Source organism: Osmerus eperlanus, chromosome 18 (assembly GCF_963692335.1).
Source record: "Osmerus eperlanus chromosome 18, fOsmEpe2.1, whole genome shotgun sequence".
Classification (NCBI taxonomy): domain Eukaryota; kingdom Metazoa; phylum Chordata; class Actinopteri; order Osmeriformes; family Osmeridae; genus Osmerus; species Osmerus eperlanus.
In genome coordinates this window covers 4,318,971-4,338,804 of record NC_085035.1, presented here as the reverse complement: position 1 = coordinate 4,338,804, position 19,834 = coordinate 4,318,971, and the positions used below count along the sequence as shown (strand labels likewise).

Here is a 19,834-nt window from a genome sequence, read left to right as displayed (position 1 = left end):
AGCGACTGTTCGGTTTGGCATTGAAGGATAAATATAAACAAAGGTTTAAAAATTTTTTTAAAAAAATCCCTAGGATGTGTTTATTTATCTTGTGCATGGACTTTTTATTTGCTGGCATTAATTCCAACTTCACTCATCACATTTAAATGGGGTTAATAAATAAGATTAAATACAATTTCTCATACAGACAGAAATATTAACGTCATTTAGTCCTTGCCTCAACGCATTCTGCATTATGGCACGAGGAGAGCTTATTGCAACTGCCAACACAGTGTCATCTGATCTGGTGCATCTGTTCTCACTCATGTCCAACAAAATGTTTACAATCCCAAAAGTACATCAGAAACGATCAAATAAAAATTAACAAAAAACATTTAAAGTCTCCAGCACTCTTAAAATCACTTCCATTTGGCATCAGCACAGTAATCGTCAATAAAAACGCTGATTTTTCTTATTATACAATCATTTCTGCATTTTTCTGTTTGGAAAGTGATAATGTCTGTTGCAAAAATAAGTAGTAGTTTCTCATACCAAAGAAGGTTTACCAAAAGCAGTAGTTTCTTCACATGGATAATGTGCATTTCCGTTGCAATGGTTTTCATGTGTGTCGTTTACAAAGACATTCTTATGGCACTAGACATTAGGACGCTTGATATGACTTCCTGTACATACTCAGAAGGGTTAAGGGGTCTTAACTTTACATTTGTCTCGGATAAATATGTTAAATAATAAATAAGCATTTAAAAAACTCCTATACACAACTGATTCATAATCAAGTCCTTAAATTCACAAACAGTAACTGGCATTAGGTAGCCAATACATAAGCAGCAATAATCCTATTATTAAAAAGTATCAACATACATAAACAGTAATTTTGTACCCGACAGTAATTTTGTACCCGACGGACTTCAGAGTTTCGCTGGATATGGTCTCATCGATAGAAGGCAGTCAGTGCAGCCTGTAACTGTTCAAAAAAAGTCTCAAGTGAAAATGTTGCTACATGTCTTCCCAGCATAACAGGGAGTTTCAGTCTGTGTACTGCATTCTACCATCGTTGTCACAGTGGGCCTCCACATTCACACTCTAAGAACCCACCCGGCAATAAAACACTGCCTCGCTGTGGCTCGCTCGGTCTGGTCACAGCAGGCCTTCCTGCTCCAAGACCGAGGGGAGTACGGAGAAATCAAAGGGGGCAAACTTTATGCCAGTCCCATGGTAGAACTTGTTTTGGAACTCCACCCTGGAGAAGGAAGGAAAGAAAGGAAGAAAGAATAGAAAGAAAAAAGAGAGAGAGAGAGAGAAGACAGAAAGAGAGAAAAAGAGAGAGATAAATTGAGTAAATAAATTGCTAATAGTTAGCCTGAAGGGAATGACAGCAAATTTGAATAAATGAGAAAGTCAGCGAAGGGGTAAGCGAAGTACCCCTTCGCTGACTTCCTCATTTATATATATATATATATTTCTCATATTTAACCATGGTTAGAGCGGGCGACTGAACAGACGAGGAGGCTCACCAGTGGAGGCGGAGGGCGTGGAGGAAGGCCGAGAGGCCCTCCATGACCAGGAGGATGGACACTGTGAGCAGGGCAAACAGGCCGAACACAGGCACAAGGAACAGCACCCCCAGTCTGGAGGTCACCCTCAGGCCCAGACGCATCACCATGGCCCACAGCACCTCAGAAAGCTCTGTTCAACACACACACACACACACACACACACAATCACACAAATGAAAAATGCTCTGACAAAGTATAGAACATTCTAGATAGTTCCACACGTTTCCTTTCCATGGCCAGCTGCAGTGTGTGTGTGTGGGGGGGGGTCTACTCACGAGCGTGGGCCAGGCTGAGGGCCCAGAGACGCAGGTAGGAGGCCGTGTTGGAGATGCAGCCCAGGCAGTACTCTATGGTGTGGATGGCCTGGTGCAGGAACGCATCGCCAAAGTCGAACTGCAAGTGAACACAAGAGGCAAAGATCACATGACTTCAGACACATTCGCCCAACAGCCCCCCGCTGTTGGGTGTCGGATTCGTCGCCGGGGATTCTGACCTTCTTGCGTGCGGCCTCTCTGCTGGTCATGAGGTCGTCGAGGCCCTCCTCTTCATCTTCGTCGTAGGCTGGTGCCGTGGACATGTCGTCCTCACTCACACGGCGGACTCTCTCATAGCCCTTCACGAGGAGAGAGACACTTCAAATTAGACCCACAAACACAGTCTCTCTCTCTCACACACACACACACACACACACACACACACACTCACCCTGCGTCCTCGCAAGCCTTTAGCCCCGCGATGCAGCCAGTAGAGGTAGAGAGGTTTTCCCAACAGCAGCACAGGCACAGACAGAAGAGCTACCGCCACCAGGAAGATCTGCAGCCCTGTCTGCGGAACCACACACACACACGCACGCACACATACACACATTCAGCATCAAGCCCGGGTCGAACCAGCGACCACTAAAATATCCAGTGCACAAGCCCAGTCAGACACAGTGGGGCTCGTAACGCTTCCAGGCCCTACCTGTCCAGGGTAGAGAGGGTTGTTGTCCCCACCCTGCATGAGGAACATGTTGATGAAGTGGATGAGGATGCTGGGAGCCAGGCGCGAGTCTCGGGCTCCGAACGCCAACCATTTGTAGAGGATCATGAAGACCAGGTAGCCAAAGAGACACAGCAGAAACAGCAGCTCCGGCAGGAACAGCAGGTAGACGTTGAACTTCTGCCGGAAGTGCCTGGAAGGATGGAAGAGAAGTGATTGGCGTCTCCTTTGCGTTGTTATCAAAAGGTTTCTGATTAGCTGCGTCTCTCAGGGACAGAGAGATGTATTATAGTTCTGCTTCGTCGCTTTATACGGCGATGACAAGGGCAGGGTAACTGTCCTCGTGACTTGTGACTCACAGGTGGTTGAAAACGCTAAGCACCACCCCGAAGCTCATGTGCACCACGCCGATGATGACGGACATCTTCATCTTGTAGGAGTTGAGGAAGGACAGGCGGTTCACGGCCATGTTCCAGATCTGAGATGCAGGAGGAAGCATAAACATAGGAGATCGGACCGGTCAGCCAGTCAGCCAGCCAGCCAGTCAGTCAGTCAGTCAGTCAGCCTGGGAGGGTGAGGCTGCTTTTGTGTTTTTTATTTGGTTTGTGTGTCCATCCATACAACTTGGATACTCACAGGGTCGATTCCAAAGGGGTATGGTCCACGGAACACCCCGGACACGTTGGGGTCCAACGTGAGCACAGCGTTCGTTTGGAGAGTTTCATTCCTGCACGGAGACATGAGGAAGTGAACAGCTGTACAAACGACTTCCTAACAGACGAGTTCCAGTCAAAGCTGGAATCCAAAGCGCACATGGGACACCACAGATCCAGGCGTGGAGGTCAGGTGACTCACGTCCACTGCTGGTCCGCGAACATGGCCTTCACGCTCCATCCTGAGCCGAAGATGTTGAGGGACTTGGAGAAGCAGTCGTTGTAGATGAGGCCGGTGTAGATGGAGAACAGGCCCATCATCAGGATGATGTAGCGGCCTTGGAAGAACAGCACCCAGACCTGAGGATGGATGAAAAACAGAACAAAATAAAAATCGGAACCAAAACGCATCATCGTGGGTTCCTATTGCTGCTGAGGAGACGAAAGGGGTGGTGGTCCTTCTCGCCTCGTTGTCGGATCGCTTGCGCTTGTGGCTCTTCTCCGTCAGCACCATCCAGAGGGCGAACATCGTCATGACCAGCCCGTGCCCAAGGTCCCCGAACATGACCGCAAACAGGAAAGGGAACGTGATGACGGTGTACGGAGCTGCCAACGAGAAAAAGGAACATCATCACCACCAGGGAAGTGGGAGAACTTCCGCTGCACCAGCAGCTGTGGACCTCAGATACCTGGGCCGGCTGTGGGGTGCGTGTGGAAGCCCACCTGGACTGGCCTCGCGGTAGTCTCCCACGCCGTACGCCTCCACGATGCTCTGGAACCCGGACGTGAACTTGTTGGTCCTCAGGAGGGTGGGCGGAGTGTCGCTGCTCGGGATGCGGTTCACGAAAGACGGAACGGTGGCGTCTCCCTTCCTCTGAGGCCGGAAACGGGAAACGAACCGGGTCAGGGAGGAGATCCGCCGACAAGACGGCGGCAACGGCAATTCACCGTCAGATCGCTCTCTTTCAACGGAGAAGCGGACCCACTCACCGAGCCTTCCTCCAGCGCCCCCCGCAGGTTGGTCAGGTCGCTGACGGGGCACCACACCTCTGCGATCAGACACTTGTTGGTGACGTCGAAGCTGCAGAGGTTGAGGATGTGGTAGATGGCCTTCATCTTCTTCACCTGCACCGCCCAGGTGAAGGCCGACCCCGAGGCCTTCTGGAGCACCTGCTTCAGGTAGTCCTCCGTACGGTGCAGCACCTGGATGGACGGAGCAGTGAGAAACCAACGACAAACACGATTTTCCCCTCACGGCATCGGTGGACGTTGTTAACGGACGGACGGGCCGGACGTACGTTGTTCAAGTCCTGGATCCGTGTCCGGAGGCTATCCATCACGTCCACCCTCTCCTCGTCGTTCTCGGGGTGGGGGTAAAGGTGACAGTGGTAGCTAGGCAACAGCAGAAAAGCGACAAAGGACTAGGATCAGAGACAAAAACGAAAGAGGCGGTCTGTGCGATTTGGTGCACGCCATACATTTGTACGCCCTCGTGTTTGTAACGTGTCAAGAGATCCGTGTCGCGAGGGACGTACCAATCGCAGATCTTCTGAACCTTCTGTCCAATCTGGTCGCCCCAAAACGAGACGAGGAACACGACACTTTCGTTGATCTCACCCTGCGAGACAGAGAAGAAAAAAAACACACACGATGATATTCATGGACATGGCCGTGTTCCTCGTTTGGTATTTCTGTGGGCCGTGTTCACCGTCGCACCGTGTCCAGGTCGACGAGGCTCTCGTCCACCTCCGCGTAGCTGAGGATGGTGTAGCCCTTACACACCCTCCACATCATGCGCTCAAAGGCCTCCACTTTCACCCTCTGGATCAGACCTGAGACAAACCTGGAGAGGGAGAGAGAAAAGAGGCGAAAGGGGAAGAGAGGGGAAAAGAGACGAGAGGAAAAACGGAGACAAACAGAGCGAGAGAGAGGAGGGAGGGAGGGAGAGAGTGGAGGGAGAGAGTGGAGGGAGAGAGGGAGAGAGAGAGTGGAGGGAGAGAGGGAGGGAGAGAGTGGAGGGAGGGAGGGAGAGAGAGAGTGGAGGGAGAGAGGGAGAGAGAGAGTGGAGGGAGAGAGGGAGGGAGGGTTAAACAGTAGCCATAAACAGTAACCGTTTAACTGGGTTAAAAGTTAAGTCATTTACTTGTCATTTACTTGGTAAACCCTTACCCCAGCTTGGCTCCCAGTCTCTGCATGTTGGTGCATCCTGTCCCAGTCTCCATCTCTGTAGAGGGGAATTCTTCATACTGGGGGCCCAGGGCCTCATGCTAAGAGGAGAACAAACAAACATTACCACATCACACCATGTCCTACACACACATACACGATTGTTCAAGTTTAAAGCCTACTATACTCGGGCAGGAAATGGAGTCTGGTGATAGTGAACATGGTGACTCCCCTGGCAGAGATATAACAACGTAAAAAAATAAACAAAATATTATTTTCCTTTTTTCAAAACACAGATTATTGGAGTCATGAGATTGTCTGGATGCCTGTGGGATGACTGTTTCATTAATTAGAGTCATCCCTCTTTCTGCATCACCCTCGCAAACTGGTAGGAGTCTTCACTAGTCAGGCCTTGTCAAAGACTGGAGTTCTGAAAGGACACATTTGTTGCGGCCAATATACCATTGGCTATATATGATATAATATATACTATATAAAGAGTCCCAGCCAGGTTTGTGTGTGTGAGAGAGAGACAGACAGAGAGGACTGACCCGAGAGCTGCTGTGTATGAAAGTGCGCGTGATCCTCAGCATGTGTGTGTACTCGGTCAGCTCCAGCAGGTTCCTCTGGAGCTTCTCCTTGTTCCTGGCCACCTCGCTCAGCTCCACCTCCAGCCTCTGCAGCTGCTCCTGAGGACCACACAGCCAGACTCAACCACCGACAGCCAATCCTCCCCCGACCACAACCGTCTCGGCCCTGAACCACTCCGTCCCGATCGTCATCACAAAATCAATACTCGAACCGCATCGTGTTCTTAACTCAAACTGGTCACACGCGCCAAGCCAAAGATATAGTCTTGAGGCTTCATAATGACGTTACTCCTCGGATTCTCAATCGTGACAACATATCCCATTTCCGTACACAATACAAGAGAGCCTCACCATGATCTCAAGGACTTGTTTGGGGGGAGGGGCGACGGGACTGTCGTCCTCCTCGGGAACAGCTATATTGGCCTTACGGATCTCCCTTAACAGGTACCCTGCTCAAGGAAAAGGCACAGACACGTCACGCGCCGCCATCCACGTAGGCCAGATGTGTATGTCAGCCACGTCCCATCTCGGTCTCCTTACCCAGAATTCTCTCCATCTCCTCACACCTCTTGATTTCGCTGACGAAGCGGCGCTGGAACGAGCTGACGCTGGGGTTGAGCTGAAACCAGAGAAGAAGAAGCGAGGTTGGGTGTCTAGGCTGGAGGACGTGTGCGCCAGTGCTGGTGTGCACAGAATTAGGGTTTATTAAACAAGGCCGACATTTTTTTTAAGGATGGAAGGGTTAGATTAATACCATCCTATATTATGTGCAGTTAACTTCAGAAGCTAGGCTATTTTTGGACACAATGAATCATTGCTCTGCCCGAGGTCAGGCTTTAAAAGGTTTGCATTATCAGTTTGTTCTACTTCTGAGTATTGATTTCTGTCAAGGGCATTAACTGGACTGATTGGACCGATTAACCGGCAACTAATTGACATAATTATCTGACCACCCACACCACACACAGACACACACACACACTCACCCAATCTCTCTCACACAGACCGATACGCAAATACATGCAAGAACACACGCTCAACATTTAATTTTGTGACATTGTGACACTTACATAAAGATTAATTTAAATACAGTGAATTCGAGACAGTAAGATAAAACACGTGTGCGAGAATTGGACTATCAGGAAAACTTACATCTCGGAACTCGACCAGACCCATTTCTCCAAGTTCACTTATGCAATCATAAGCAGAACCGGACTGTAGAAACAATTGCGCCAGGCACATCTCCTCACTTCGGAACACCGACCCCATCTTATCTGCCACCTTGCAGTCGAAATCTCCTACGGCCTAAATCTCTCAAGCCAACAGTAGGCTACCGGACCAGTCTACAAATATTTTTTGTCCATCAACACCAGCCGACACTGGGCTTCAATTTGCTAAATAGCAAAGAAGTATTCTATTTCTTTATATAAAAAAAGATTATCTCAGTTTGAAATCAGGTTTTCAGCCACTGCAATCAAACATCAAGGCTATGTTTTACTCGCAAGCTGTTGTTTCTTGAATGATAAGTGAGTCAACGATATTTAAGAAAAGAAAGCATGTTTAGTGTCTATGTAGTTGCACATATTACACCGAGCGAGCCTACAGGCGTCATCCTATTCCTTTAATAGCTGTCACTATCGCAACCAGTCGTCGCAATGCTATACATTTGCCCATTCAAACACAAATTAAACGACCATAGACTATATGACTTATGAAGCCAATAACGGAATTACAGTAAAATCTAGACATAACCTAAGTAAAACTATTAACGGACATACAAAATGCAGCCTTTCATTCGCACTGTGTCGCCCAGCCACTGACACAGATTGCGTCTTTGGGTTGCCAGACATTTTGTAGACGCCAGAAAGCTGTTAACGAGATGTTTTACACGGACACCATCAGTAAACAAGATCTTTGTTGAACCATAAAATGACGACAATGATGATACAATAGTAAACACGTGTAGAGGAAGAAAAATAAACTACCATTGTGTTAAAACTCTATCAAATAATGTAGGTCTAGACTAAAGAAATGTATTTAGGTTAGGCTAAAAGAAATGTGACAATTGTTGTATTTACCTGGTAAACGTAAATTCTTAATAGACACGGATTATTTAAAGAACTTGTGTGTGTTTGGGAATATTGTGCAGATTTCAACATTTTACATGTAGGCTATGTTTAGTAGTCGCTAACATTCGTACAGGGCTACAATTCACACTGACTGAATATCCAACGTGGAATATTAACAAACCTGGCAACCAGAACATCCTCTAATTTATTCTATCCCATCACTGAAATTACCATCTGTCCTTTCTTTGTGTTTAATTATGGATTTGGGGTTCACAGATTCACAGGATCTTTATTTTCTAGTTTAATGATTTAACACCCTTTCAGTTAAAATAACCCAACTGATGATGTTTTTTCTGTATTCCTGACTTGTTGATTGAGTTCGGTTGTCCCAGTCATGGTCATATGCCAACATCCAATCCTTAACCCAAATACTTTAATCTATCAATATGGACAACACGTTGAGATGGTTGGAATTAAATTGAAAAACATACAACTGGTAAAACCATCTGTGACCCTTTAAAACATGCAATTTCCCTATTGTTAGACTTTGACTTTTGTTAAAGTATTACATGTATTACATTTCCTTGGTCAAGGAGGACTTCTAATTAACTGGGTACAAACTTTTCAGATTATATATTTCAGATTAGACATTTCAGAAGAAAATGGCAGATACACGTACTGATATAAATATTTATTTATATTTATAGCATTAAATAGGTCCAACTTTTATTCCCAGGTATATAAATACATTTACAAACACATAAAATATGAATTTAGTGGCTGGAGAAGCTCTGATTCATTTCCTAGGCCAAAGAGGACACACCTTCCACACCCAAATAGCAGAGCATGTTTTGCATACACTAGTATTTGAGTTTGCATAGTATTTTCTAAGGATACTATTCATTATTGTTCTGTACTGTATGGAGCCATGTACAACTCCGTGGCTAAACACGCCTGTGAAACGACAGGACGTGTCTACGACCTACACCCCCGTTCCTGACGAATCACCTCAGGGTCTGAGCCAGCCTGTTGAGTTCCTGGGAGAGAGCCGTGACTGTATCCAGGATCCTCTGCTTGTCTTTCTCCTGCAGACGGGCTCCGCAGCGCTGGTCGAATCGGTCCGGGTGCCAGACGGCCTGCTGTCTCCGCAGCACCTTCCGGAACACCGGCACGTCCTCCCTGTCCGCCCCGTGCAGCATCACCTCCACCATCTCCTCCACGGTGCCCTTGGGGGCGGGCCAGGGGATGTCCCCGTAGCTCAGCTTGGTGGTGGCGGTTGACGTGCCGCTCTGGAAGGTGGCTGCACATTTCTCTTCGTAGCGTTGTTTCTTCCCCTGGCGAGTCTCCTCCTCCTTCCGCGCCGCCCTCGCCAGGTACTCGGCGTGCTCTCTCTGCAGCCTCTCATGCAGCTCCTTGCGGCTTCGCTCCTCTTCCTCCGTTTCCGCCTTACTCTTCCTCTTCTTTCCCCCCGAGCCAGAGGCTGCCAGTCTTTGGGCCTGGGCATGCTGCTTCGCAAAGTACTCGGTTCTGATTCGGTCGGCCCAGAAGCCAAAGTCTTCCTCATCTGCGTCGTCTTGTAAAAATTCATCGTCTGAAAGAAGAAGACAGGAATATCACAGACTGATTTGGTCTGCAGTCTTAAAAAGATATAAACTGCCATAATAAAGTAATCTTACCATCGTATTGTCCAAAGGTTTCAAAGAACTCATCCTGGCATTCCCCAAAAAGCTTTTCTTGCCATTCCTTCTCAGGGTTGCTTTTGTGCAAAGAGCTCGTACTTGTGGAAGGCTTTTGGTTCTTCAGAAGAATAAGTTACAGTCAGTATTCATGTATAGTAGACTGATACTACAAGGTAACAACCAAAACAAGGTTCTTATCAAACAACGAACAACTCATTTAACAGTGACTATTGGAGCCAACAGGACACACCTTGGAGTAACTGTGGGCCTAAATTTCTATGGGTCTTAGTGGATCATACCTTTTCAGTCCTCATCCATTGTAGCAGGTCCTGAGGTGTAATTCCGGCATTATTTGATATGATCATGATATCCGGATTTATTCTTAGAAGAGGTACAACGAGGTCATTATATTCTGCGTAAGAAGACATACAAGAGATTATTGGTCACATAAGTAGCTATAGATAGCCTTAACGGTTTGCGTCTAGCTAGCTAGTTAACGTTACAGTAGCTAGCTAACCAGCTGACTGCGGTATATTATCATTCCTTTCGATGGTACTTGAGCTAGTATTACCTCTCGTGCCGTGCTTGAGAGCCCTGTTTGCTGCAATGTGTAGAGGTGTGTCGCCTTTACGATCTTTCTGAAAAACGTCAGCTCCATGTTTCAATAGTAGTCGGAGAATAGCATCATCCCCGTGTGAGCAGGCTATGTGCAACGGGGTTCTCTCTTTTTTTCCCTGAATAAAGTTGAGGTTGAGGTCTTTATGTTTACGCAGGTAGGATTTTAGCTTCAGTAGACTACCCCCTTCAACGTATTTCCAAACTCGTTTTTGTTTACGACACACCATGGCTACACAGATCAACACGTATACAATCTGAGCCCGATAATTAGCTGCCACTGGAAAACAACAACACGGACAGACAACAGAGCTACACCATGGTCAATTTCCGGCCTGTCCAACACTGAAATATGTCCCTGTGACAAACGGTTGTGGAAAAAATAGTTCTTGTCAAGTTGTGATATCCAACCACTAAGGGTCAGTATTTCTCTGCAACCTTCAGGCACGAGGAAAGAGATATAGTACATTGTTTCCACAGTACCTACTTGCCCGTTCACTGGTAACATCTGAGTCATATATATTCACACTTTGGTGGGTTAAACTCTTCAATCCATTACACTGAAATTCAGATGTATTTAAAGTACCTACTGCATAGTGCAGTGAAGCAAAAATGCAGACGATTAAGTAGAGTAATGGAGGTAGAAAGCCACACTTAGCCCAAGTATGGCATGTAACTGTATACCAACTGTTTCCCAATGTAACTGTATACCTATTATAATATATATTTACCCTCTGCCCAATTAAATCATCCCTGAGTAACCTCTCAGTATTCAGCTGTTGTCCTCTGTGTTGATGCTTTGCCATGGAGGTCCTTTCAGCATACCACCTGCCAGGAAGAGGGGAAGGAATGCATGAGGGGAGCATCTGTGTGTGTGTGTGTGTGTGTGTGTATGTGTGGGTGTTTGTTTGTGAGGGTGTGCATTTGTTTGTCAATGTCATCAAGTTGCTGTTTCAGGAACTAAAAGGACCTTCATTGCAGAAATGTGTGCATTGGTGTGACAGAGAGAAAGAATGACAGAAGAGAGAGAATACAGAAATACTACTTCCCTGCTAAATGCTCACATCGTGTCCAGGATATCCGATTGGTTCCCTTGATACATAAATGTGACCAGAATTGTGATATAGAATTCTCTTATTCCACTTCTAAACGGTCCCAATTCTCGTAATCTTTTAAGGTGACCTAGCAACACAATCGTGTCCCCAGATTGCGACTTCACATTTGTTCAGTTAACTGCCTACCTGTGCTGTCACAGGCCAGTGCTTAGATGAGTACAGCGGAACGGGTAGTTTGAGCTACTGACAGGGGCTTCATTTAGGCCCGTGTAGTCTGGGGGAGGGAGTGGGGCTCCTTGCTCCACAATGGAGGGGATAGAGGCGAGCATGAAGGGACGCTTTGTGCCCCTGGAGGGGATGATCCGCTCTGGGGCTCAGTTTCTCAGTTCCTCACAAACCGAAGATCCGGTGGTTCCAAATCGCGACGCCGTTTGCCGTCGGAAACGACGTGCCTCCATGAACGACAGCCTCTCTTGTGCCTTTGATATGCCATCCATTTGAAAGAGAGTCAGAAACAGACAGAGAGAGAGAGACAGACAGAGAGAAAGAGAGACAGAGAGAGAGACAGAGAGAGACAGAGAGAGACAGAGAGAGAGAAAGAGACAGACAGAGAGAGAGAGAGAGAGAGAGAGAGAGACAGAGAGAGACAGAGAGAGAGAGAGAGAGAGAGAGAGAGAGAGAGAGAGAGAGAGAGAGAGAGACAGACAGACAGACAGACAGAGAGAGAGAGAGAGAGAGAGAGAGAGAGAGAGAGAGAGACAGAGAGAGAGAGAGAGAGACAGAGAGAGAGAGAGAGAGAGAGAGAGAGAGAGAGAGAGAGAGAAGAGAGAGAGAGAGAGAGAGAGAGAGAGAGAGAGAGAGAGAGAGAGAGAGAGAGAGAGAGAGAGAGAATCTTCAGTTCGTCACCTCAGGTGTTTGGATCACACACTCAGGCAGAGGGACGGTGAGTTTTCAACCTCCAGCTCATGATATGGGCCCACTGTCTCTGGGCTTTCACCTCACTTCCTTCGACAAACCAACCCCCTCCCCAAAGCCCTCCAGGCCTTTTGGCCTTCAAATGAGAGAAAGTGTGTCGCCAAAATAGATCTGGATCGTTCCATAGAATAATGCAGTGTTGTGTGTGCTCCACAATAGCTGCTCCAACACCCCTGAGTCTCGGGGGGTTGAGGTGGGGAGGGTCCTGGCGCACCAGGGGATGAACGGAGCGATGCTGCTGAAAGACAGGATATCCCTGGACAGGAACCCCTACCTTGCCTACCCGGTCTCTGTGTATCCTGCCTGGCCTGGCCCGCTGACCTTATCCTGTCCTCTGTGGCCCATCATCATCTGGAGATGGGGGGGTGGGGGGGGAAGGCGGCTGGAAGGCAGACGGGCGGCAGGAAGGCAGGGTCCTCCAAGATGTTGTGGGGGGTCGTCTCCCCCATCCCGCCACGACGCGGCCAGGCCCAGCCTCAGGTCCGGTTAGTTGACTGGACTACACCTCTCCCCATTGTCCGGGTGGAGGAGGAGCGTGCAGAGACTTCCTCCGGCTTTATTTTAGCCCCGGCCTGATTCGACTTCTGCTCAGATTTATGGAGATAATTGTCTGTTTCTGACATCGGCTTGGCTACATGCCTTGTACATCTCTGCTGTAAAATATGATGGCAGCGCCTCAAAGCAGGTAGGGTAATGTAGACCTAACAATGATTGTCTGAATGGGTTGGTATGTTCACTTGCCAGGCACAGAAAGGAGCTATTTAATGCATTCAAGGCCTTTTCCACACCCCTTCCAAGGCTTAAGTTTGTCTACATAGGACTGTACTATTGACAAACTCTCATTGGTCAACAAACAAACCCTCCACGTTAACAAAGGAAGAAACCAGTACCTTACCCATTTAGAGCTGTGGCTACTGCATATTCATGGGGTCGTGATCCAGAACCATGAACGTTTGTTTGGATGTGGTGGTGACACCTCCTAGTTTTAACCAGGGCGTGTTCTTATCTCCATGCAGCCATCTGGGCATGAACAACCATATCTACAACCAAAGTCTCCATCCCTTGGGGTTATCCTATGGCCTTTATCTCATTTCGATTCATGAAGTTCCTAATGAGTTTTTTTTAAATACCATGGTAATACACCGGTGTGTGTGTGTCGTATGTTACTCTGTATGTGTATTGATCTCAATGGGCGCCCTGCAGTGTTAGTGAGTGCTTGTGATAGATCTCAGCAGTGGTGTGGATGGTGTGTCTGTCCTGGCAGAAGACAAGGCCAATGAAGCAAACATGAAGAAACCTACCTCTGTGTCTGCATGCTTTTAGATGATGAGTCAATCCACATCCCTGTGTTCCTTTTAAAACCTTATAAAACCTTCCTGTCATGCACAAATAGGGTTGTTTCAGTTACACATGCTGATCCCTGAGTAAACCCCAAAGGCCCAACTAAACAATCAGTCTGAGCCCAGGGTGAAAGGTTCTGATACCAAAGCACTCTGGTAAAATGCCATGTATTCCTGTGTATAGTCTATGTTGTCTGGATGGTTGTTTTGTCAAATAGTTTGCCAACCTTTTGTTTTTTCTTTCAAAATTCATTATGGGGAGTAAAATGAGCGTGGTTTTGACTACACAGGGAATTCCCAATGGCAAAGCTAGTGTAACGAATATAAACACACTTAAAGCCCCAACAGTGTCATTACTGAGGAATGCTGATTTGAGAATTCTTGTGTAATCTATTTTGAAAAAAGGCATGAGCTTCATGGAGTTCAACATCCTAGAAAAGTTTAGAATTCAATGGATGCTGAGATGAAAATAACTAAAGAACTAAACCAATAAATCAATATGTATATACATTTTGACACTAAAATGCATTGCCCCCTTTTCCCCAAAGTGACATAACGTTCCCTGGATCATGCAAGATTTGCACCGTGAAATCTCTGTAATGTGGTCCCATTACCTCCATAAAACTTGAAAACCACTAAGAGTAATCTATTCAGATTCTCTTTCACGAGGTTCTTTGACTTTGGTGCCGACAGCAGGTGGGAGACAGGAGATATGTTTTACTCTGGGAGGGACCAGTCTGCCCTGGACCCCAGCCAACCAGTTGCTCCTGACAAGAAAGATCTGGAGACCCATGAGATCTAAACACACTTTTAGCATGGAAAAAAAACAAAACAACAATCTGCTTCACAAATCCAGTTTCTGCATCATTGACAGAAGGCTGGATTGTAAATCTGCTTTAAGCTCTCTGTTTGGATTGTGCTGTGGCTGTGACGAGCAAAAACTTTAGCTGAGACAGCAACGGACGGCTAACCATCCTAAACCTGTCTCCAGTTGTTGGGCTTCATAAACATGCAGAGAATTCCAAACCAGGGCATTCCAGCCCCGCTCCGTAATGATAGAGAGGAGTATAAATGTCAGATTAGAGACAGGGAGGAGATTCTCTGATCTTCGCTGTTGTCTATCTGTACATCTGTCTGGGGGTCAGTACAGCGATGACAGATGCACAGTGGATGTCGGAACCCAGGTCTGCATCACCATACACGTCATCAGCTGTCAGTAATATATACCATATGAACCATTAAATACAGAGCGCTCATCCTGCTTAAACTATAACCATCCAGTCAGCGCAGGCTGCGTCCAACTGGAAGGGAGGGACCCTGGATTAGGGGGGGGACTCTCCTTCTGCCCCCCCCCCCGCCCCCCACCCCCTGCTGTCTCTGATTACACCCGGGAAAAAAGCTCATTATCAGTTAATCATGGGATGGTCTCTTAAAGGTCAATAACCCACCATACGCGCTGAGTTTGTGTGCAAATGACCCATGACATGTTATTGGCTTAGGCTGATCACAGCGCTAACCACTGGCAATTTACATCCTCTGCAACATCCTTAACAACGTTAGTTGCTGACAATGCATACAATGGATGGAAAAAACAATAAGATTTGTAGGAATACTGGATATTTGCTGAAAGGTTATGTTGTGGTAAAACCTTTCCATAATTAATATGTTGTTGATGACAAGACCACTGGGAGTAAACACTTGAATTTCCTTCAGGATCAACAAACACTGTCATCCTTTTTGAAATACAACACTTACAAACGCTTCTGTCGATCGCCGAGGAGAACATCACACACATTCTGGCTGTTGGGAGACAAGAAACAAAGTATTTGAAGGAGGGAAATAGGACTTCAACATGTATTTCCTCTGGACTTCTGCTTTTATTTTGGCTCTTTGAAAACACAATGGGGGGAGACCGCCTCACCCATGTGCTAACAGGAAAAAGCACACTGCAGTAAATGTCAGACATTCCACCCTGACGTGACACTCTACAGTAGAATGACCACACGGTATTATTGGTTCCAAACAAAGGTTTTATTACAAATCATAAATGCACTAATACAGTAGGTATTTACATTATGTTCATCATATACATGGCCGTGTCCTCCTCCAACTTTGTTTACGCGAGCAGAAAACACACACATATCTTCAGACGCACACGCACGCACGCACACACACACACACACACGTTTATCATGTGTCAGAGCAGCCACATTGTAATTGGTCTTCCTCCTGCCCAACAACATTTTTCAGCTGCCATCTGTCTGTCTGGAGGCCCCCTCCCTCTGCCCCCCCCCCCCCCCCGTCTCCCCTTACAACACTCTAATCAAGCGGCAACACCTCTCCAGACTGGCGATCCGCCCACGAACATACACACACGCACCCCCCTACCAGTTGTAGATAAAACAGGCTGAAGAGAGTGGTCAATTAGATATCACACCTCAAGTGCTCCTTAAAGAAAACAGAACAGCATAGGACACATGCATGAATAACACACTCCACCAGGGTTCCCCGACAGAGCCTCCAACCCTCCCAAGCACATGCCTCATGTCCACGGACGGTACGATCACGTTGTCCATTTGAAGTACATTCAGCTCAGTCCACTTTGTCCGGCTCGCATCGTCAAGGAGCATGGTGCCAAATGTCAAAACGTTCGCGCAACCTGAACTTGTTCACTGAACTTGAAGGACGTCAGCGGTCAGGACCTTCTGCCTGATGCCTGACGTCTACAGTGTCCTCAGTCACCCAGGACACAATCTGCATTCGCCAGAGCTCTCAGCCCCAGTCCACAAGGGCAGGAGGCATGCAGAACGATGACCCCCCCCCCCCCCCCCCCCCCCACCCCCCACACACACACACACCGACAAGGCAAATGACATCGTGCACCTCTGAGATGTGTGATGTACCGGTAAAGGGTTCACGCCTCCGCCGCCCCCTGGGCCACCCGGCAGGACGGTCACACCTTCGTGGCCAGGGACTGGGCCTCGGTCTTCTGGGAGGAGAGGGAGCTGGCCGGGCTGGCGTGCATGGCCTTCTTCAGGTTGAGCAGGCACAGGCACTGGGAGCGGAAGTGCAGGTCGAAGAAGGCGTAGAGGAAGGGGTTGAGGCAGCTGTTGACGTAGGCCAGGCAGGTGGCGTAGGGGTGCGCCAGCAGGAGGAAGCGCAGGAAGGCGCACGTGTCCGGCACCAGATTCAGGTAGGAGAGAGCGTCGGCGCTCTTCAGCACGTGGAAGGGCATCCAGCAGGCGGTGAACACCACCACCAGCGTGGTGATGATCTTCAGCAGGCGCCGCTTGCGCTGGTCCTCCTTGCGGAGGCTGTTGAAGTGGCGCGTGACCGTGCAGCCGATGACGCAGTAGCACACCATCATGGCCAGGAATGGCAGCACGAAGCCCAGGGCCGACGAGGAGATGCTAAGGCCGGCCACCCACAGGTTCTCCTGCCACTTGTCTTTCACCACCATGCTGAAGTCCATGGCGCACGACGTGCGGTTGGTGCCCTCGTCGTGCTTGGTGGAGCGGAAGATCAGCGTGGGGGCGGCCAGCAGGCCCGACGTCAGCCAGATGGCGGCGAGGGAGCCGTGCATGCGGCCCCGTGTGCGCAGCTGCGTGCTGGACAGCGAGTGGACGATGGCCAGGTAGCGGTCGAAGCTCATGCAGGTGAGGCAGAAGACGCTGGCGTACATGTTGAGCAGCACCACGTAGCTGCTGAGCTTGCAGAGGGCCACGCCGAACGGCCAGTGGTAGCCCAGCGCCGTGTACACCGCCCACAGGGGCAGGGTGACCACGAAGGTGAGGTCGGCCAGGGCCAGGTTGCCGATGTAGACGTCGGCCGCGCGCCGCTTGCCCTTAGCCCTCCACACGGTGAAGATGACCACGCCGTTGCCGGAGAGGCCCAGGATGAAGATGAGCATGTACAGGACAGGGATGAGGGAGTAGGATGGCTTCCACTCAGAGTAATCGCACATGGTGTCATTCTCCGTATCCTCGTAGTCGTAGTAGTAGTCGGTAACGTCCTCCATTCTTTCCTCCGTATCAATTCAAAGTTTCTTCTTATCTGGATATTTCAACAACAAACCCCCCCAAAAAAGATTTCTCTTCAAAACAGCCTACAAAAAAAGCCAAATCATAAATAAAACGGGTCCGAACTAGAAAATCAAGATGCTATGCACAGATTTCAGCACAGATCCTCACAAGTTGAGAATCTATGATGTCTTGGCACTTCGTTCTGCGGTCTGCCCCTTATGAAGCTATGCTGTTGTGACCCCACCCCTCTCCTCTCTTCCAGGTCGCCCCCTCCTCCAAATGCACACTCGCACTACATTTGTTCACGCCCCCATCATTTGGCATTCAGCTGAATTACATTTCCATAGTTGTATAAAGAACACAACATCAAAACGAGCAAACAAAAAATAAGTTTGCAAATACGCGACATCGTAACTATCATAACCGTATGATACAAAGCGTCTACATTTACAATTTGGATAGCTTAAGTTGCCTAAAACGTGAGATAGTCGGGGATCGCATTTGCAGATATAATGACCTATATCGTAAATTGATATTGACTCGGTGTGCTGCAAGCTACCTGTCGAGACATGATCCTGAAAGCCGATAGACCAGACACTTAAAATGACAAAGTGACCGTTTTCTCACACTTAAGAAACCTGTATTAGGCTACTTCGATTGGAACTATCTTATCAACATGTCAATATGTGTTGATGCGTGGGTGGAACTTGTTCCAACATGTAGCCTACATCTCACCTAAAGTTGAGCCAAAATCATATGGGATATATATATGTAGAATTAAAATAGATCTGCATATTTGATGTGCACAGTAGTCATCTTTAATTTAAGAATGGTTGATTATCTTGTGCTATGTTTATTCATATATTTATATAATGCAATTACATAGAGACTAAGTGAAAAAAACATCCTATGTAGTATTTTTCATGAATGGCATATTATTATTGAGTAATTTAGTTATTTACAAAAACAAGTGCATTGTGTGTGTGTGTAGTGTGTGTGTGTGTGTGTGTGTGTGTGTTGAGTGGCCCAGGTGGAAGAGCTCCTTCTCAGTCTCTCAGCAGAGAAACAGCCGTGGCGCCGAGAAATCCTCCCTCTCAGACACAACCAACCATCACTCAACAATGTCCCCGTTGATCCTCCACCGAGCCCTCTCTCTCTCCCTCTCTCTCTCTCTCTCTCTCTCTCTCCCTCTCTCTCTCTCTCTCTCTCTCTCTCTCTCTCTCTCTCTCTCTCTCTCTCTCTCTCTCACTCACCCTCCTTTTCCTTTCCTTTTTCCACATTTCTCCCTCTCTTCCTCGGATGATGAGGCGCAGTCGGCACGGCCGACATCCCAGCACGGGGCACGTCGGCGGACGTCAAAGGCTTGTTGTTTTCCGTGTGGTGGGAGGCCAAGTTTCAGTTCATTACTTATCTGATTGAATTGTGTTTGCCCCTTCCCTCAGACCATCACCCCCCTCCTCCCCCTCTTTTTCCCACAAGCTGCCTGTCTGTGCTACCCCTCTATAAAGCTGCAGCTTTAAGCAGGAAACCAAGTTTCCTCCACTTTAATGAGAAAATGATTTATTTAGCGCTTGTGGTTGTGTTTTCTTGTGATTTGGGGAGGCCTGCTGGTAACTCGAAGGGGAGGTGGAATAAAAGACGATTCCTCCTCTCCGCCACTTTTTCCTCCCCCGCCCCCCCCCCCCCCCCCCTCGAGTACCCGCAGGAGTGAGAGTCCCAAATGAGCAGATAGGCAAATGAGGCAGATTCGAGTCGGGATGAGAAACAGATGGCGGGTGCTGATCGTCATGAAAGACAACTTCCAACAGGACGGCCCCGGCGTCCGCTCGACTGGAGTTGTTGACCCAAGAAGTCGTTGTGTGCTTAGGGTTCGAGTGAGCATGCAAGTTGACGCATAGCAGCCGGTTGTTGGTATTTACTATCTCTCAGTTACCCACCTGTGTCGCTAATTGATTGTTGTTGGGTTGGGTTGTTTATTTTGTTGTCATGGTCTACTGTGTGGCCTCTTTGTTGTAAACCCCACACAGACAAGAAGCTCCCTTATGGCCTCGTCTGCAATCTGACTCACCGAGTCAGCCTCCACTCATTCACTCTATTATTTAACTGTTAACATCCAGTGTATCCAAGTTACAT

At 48.0% G+C, this 19,834-nt stretch overlaps 3 protein-coding genes across 3 annotated transcripts; all 3 read right to left on the bottom strand.

Moving 5' to 3' along the window:
- Window positions 1-72: 72 nt before the first annotated feature.
- atp6v0a2a (ATPase H+ transporting V0 subunit a2a) lies at window positions 73-7,778 on the bottom strand. Its single transcript, XM_062484357.1, has 20 exons — window positions 7,099-7,778; window positions 6,487-6,565; window positions 6,298-6,395; window positions 5,908-6,045; window positions 5,360-5,457; window positions 4,907-5,033; window positions 4,726-4,808; window positions 4,489-4,582; window positions 4,181-4,393; window positions 3,914-4,064; window positions 3,657-3,796; window positions 3,393-3,550; window positions 3,174-3,264; window positions 2,897-3,015; window positions 2,520-2,730; window positions 2,262-2,381; window positions 2,050-2,169; window positions 1,832-1,949; window positions 1,515-1,686; window positions 73-1,240 (listed from the first exon to the last, which is right to left on the bottom strand). Exons 1-20 carry the CDS (start codon window positions 7,213-7,215, stop codon window positions 1,138-1,140), a joined length of 2,550 nt encoding a protein of 849 aa, XP_062340341.1. The 5' UTR covers window positions 7,216-7,778; the 3' UTR covers window positions 73-1,137.
- A 909-nt stretch (window positions 7,779-8,687) lies between these two features.
- On the bottom strand, window positions 8,688-10,655 carry nfkbil1 (nuclear factor of kappa light polypeptide gene enhancer in B-cells inhibitor-like 1). Its single transcript, XM_062484603.1, has 4 exons — window positions 10,266-10,655; window positions 9,994-10,106; window positions 9,692-9,812; window positions 8,688-9,606 (listed from the first exon to the last, which is right to left on the bottom strand). The coding sequence occupies exons 1-4, from the start codon at window positions 10,537-10,539 to the stop codon at window positions 9,020-9,022; spliced, it is 1,095 nt and encodes a 364-aa protein (XP_062340587.1). The 5' UTR covers window positions 10,540-10,655; the 3' UTR covers window positions 8,688-9,019.
- A 5,011-nt stretch (window positions 10,656-15,666) lies between these two features.
- Window positions 15,667-17,902, bottom strand: LOC134038876 (apelin receptor B-like). The gene is made up of 2 exons (XM_062484509.1): window positions 16,651-17,902; window positions 15,667-16,470 (listed from the first exon to the last, which is right to left on the bottom strand). The coding sequence occupies exons 1-2, from the start codon at window positions 17,695-17,697 to the stop codon at window positions 16,414-16,416; spliced, it is 1,104 nt and encodes a 367-aa protein (XP_062340493.1). The 5' UTR covers window positions 17,698-17,902; the 3' UTR covers window positions 15,667-16,413.
- Between the last annotated feature and the right edge of the window lie 1,932 nt (window positions 17,903-19,834).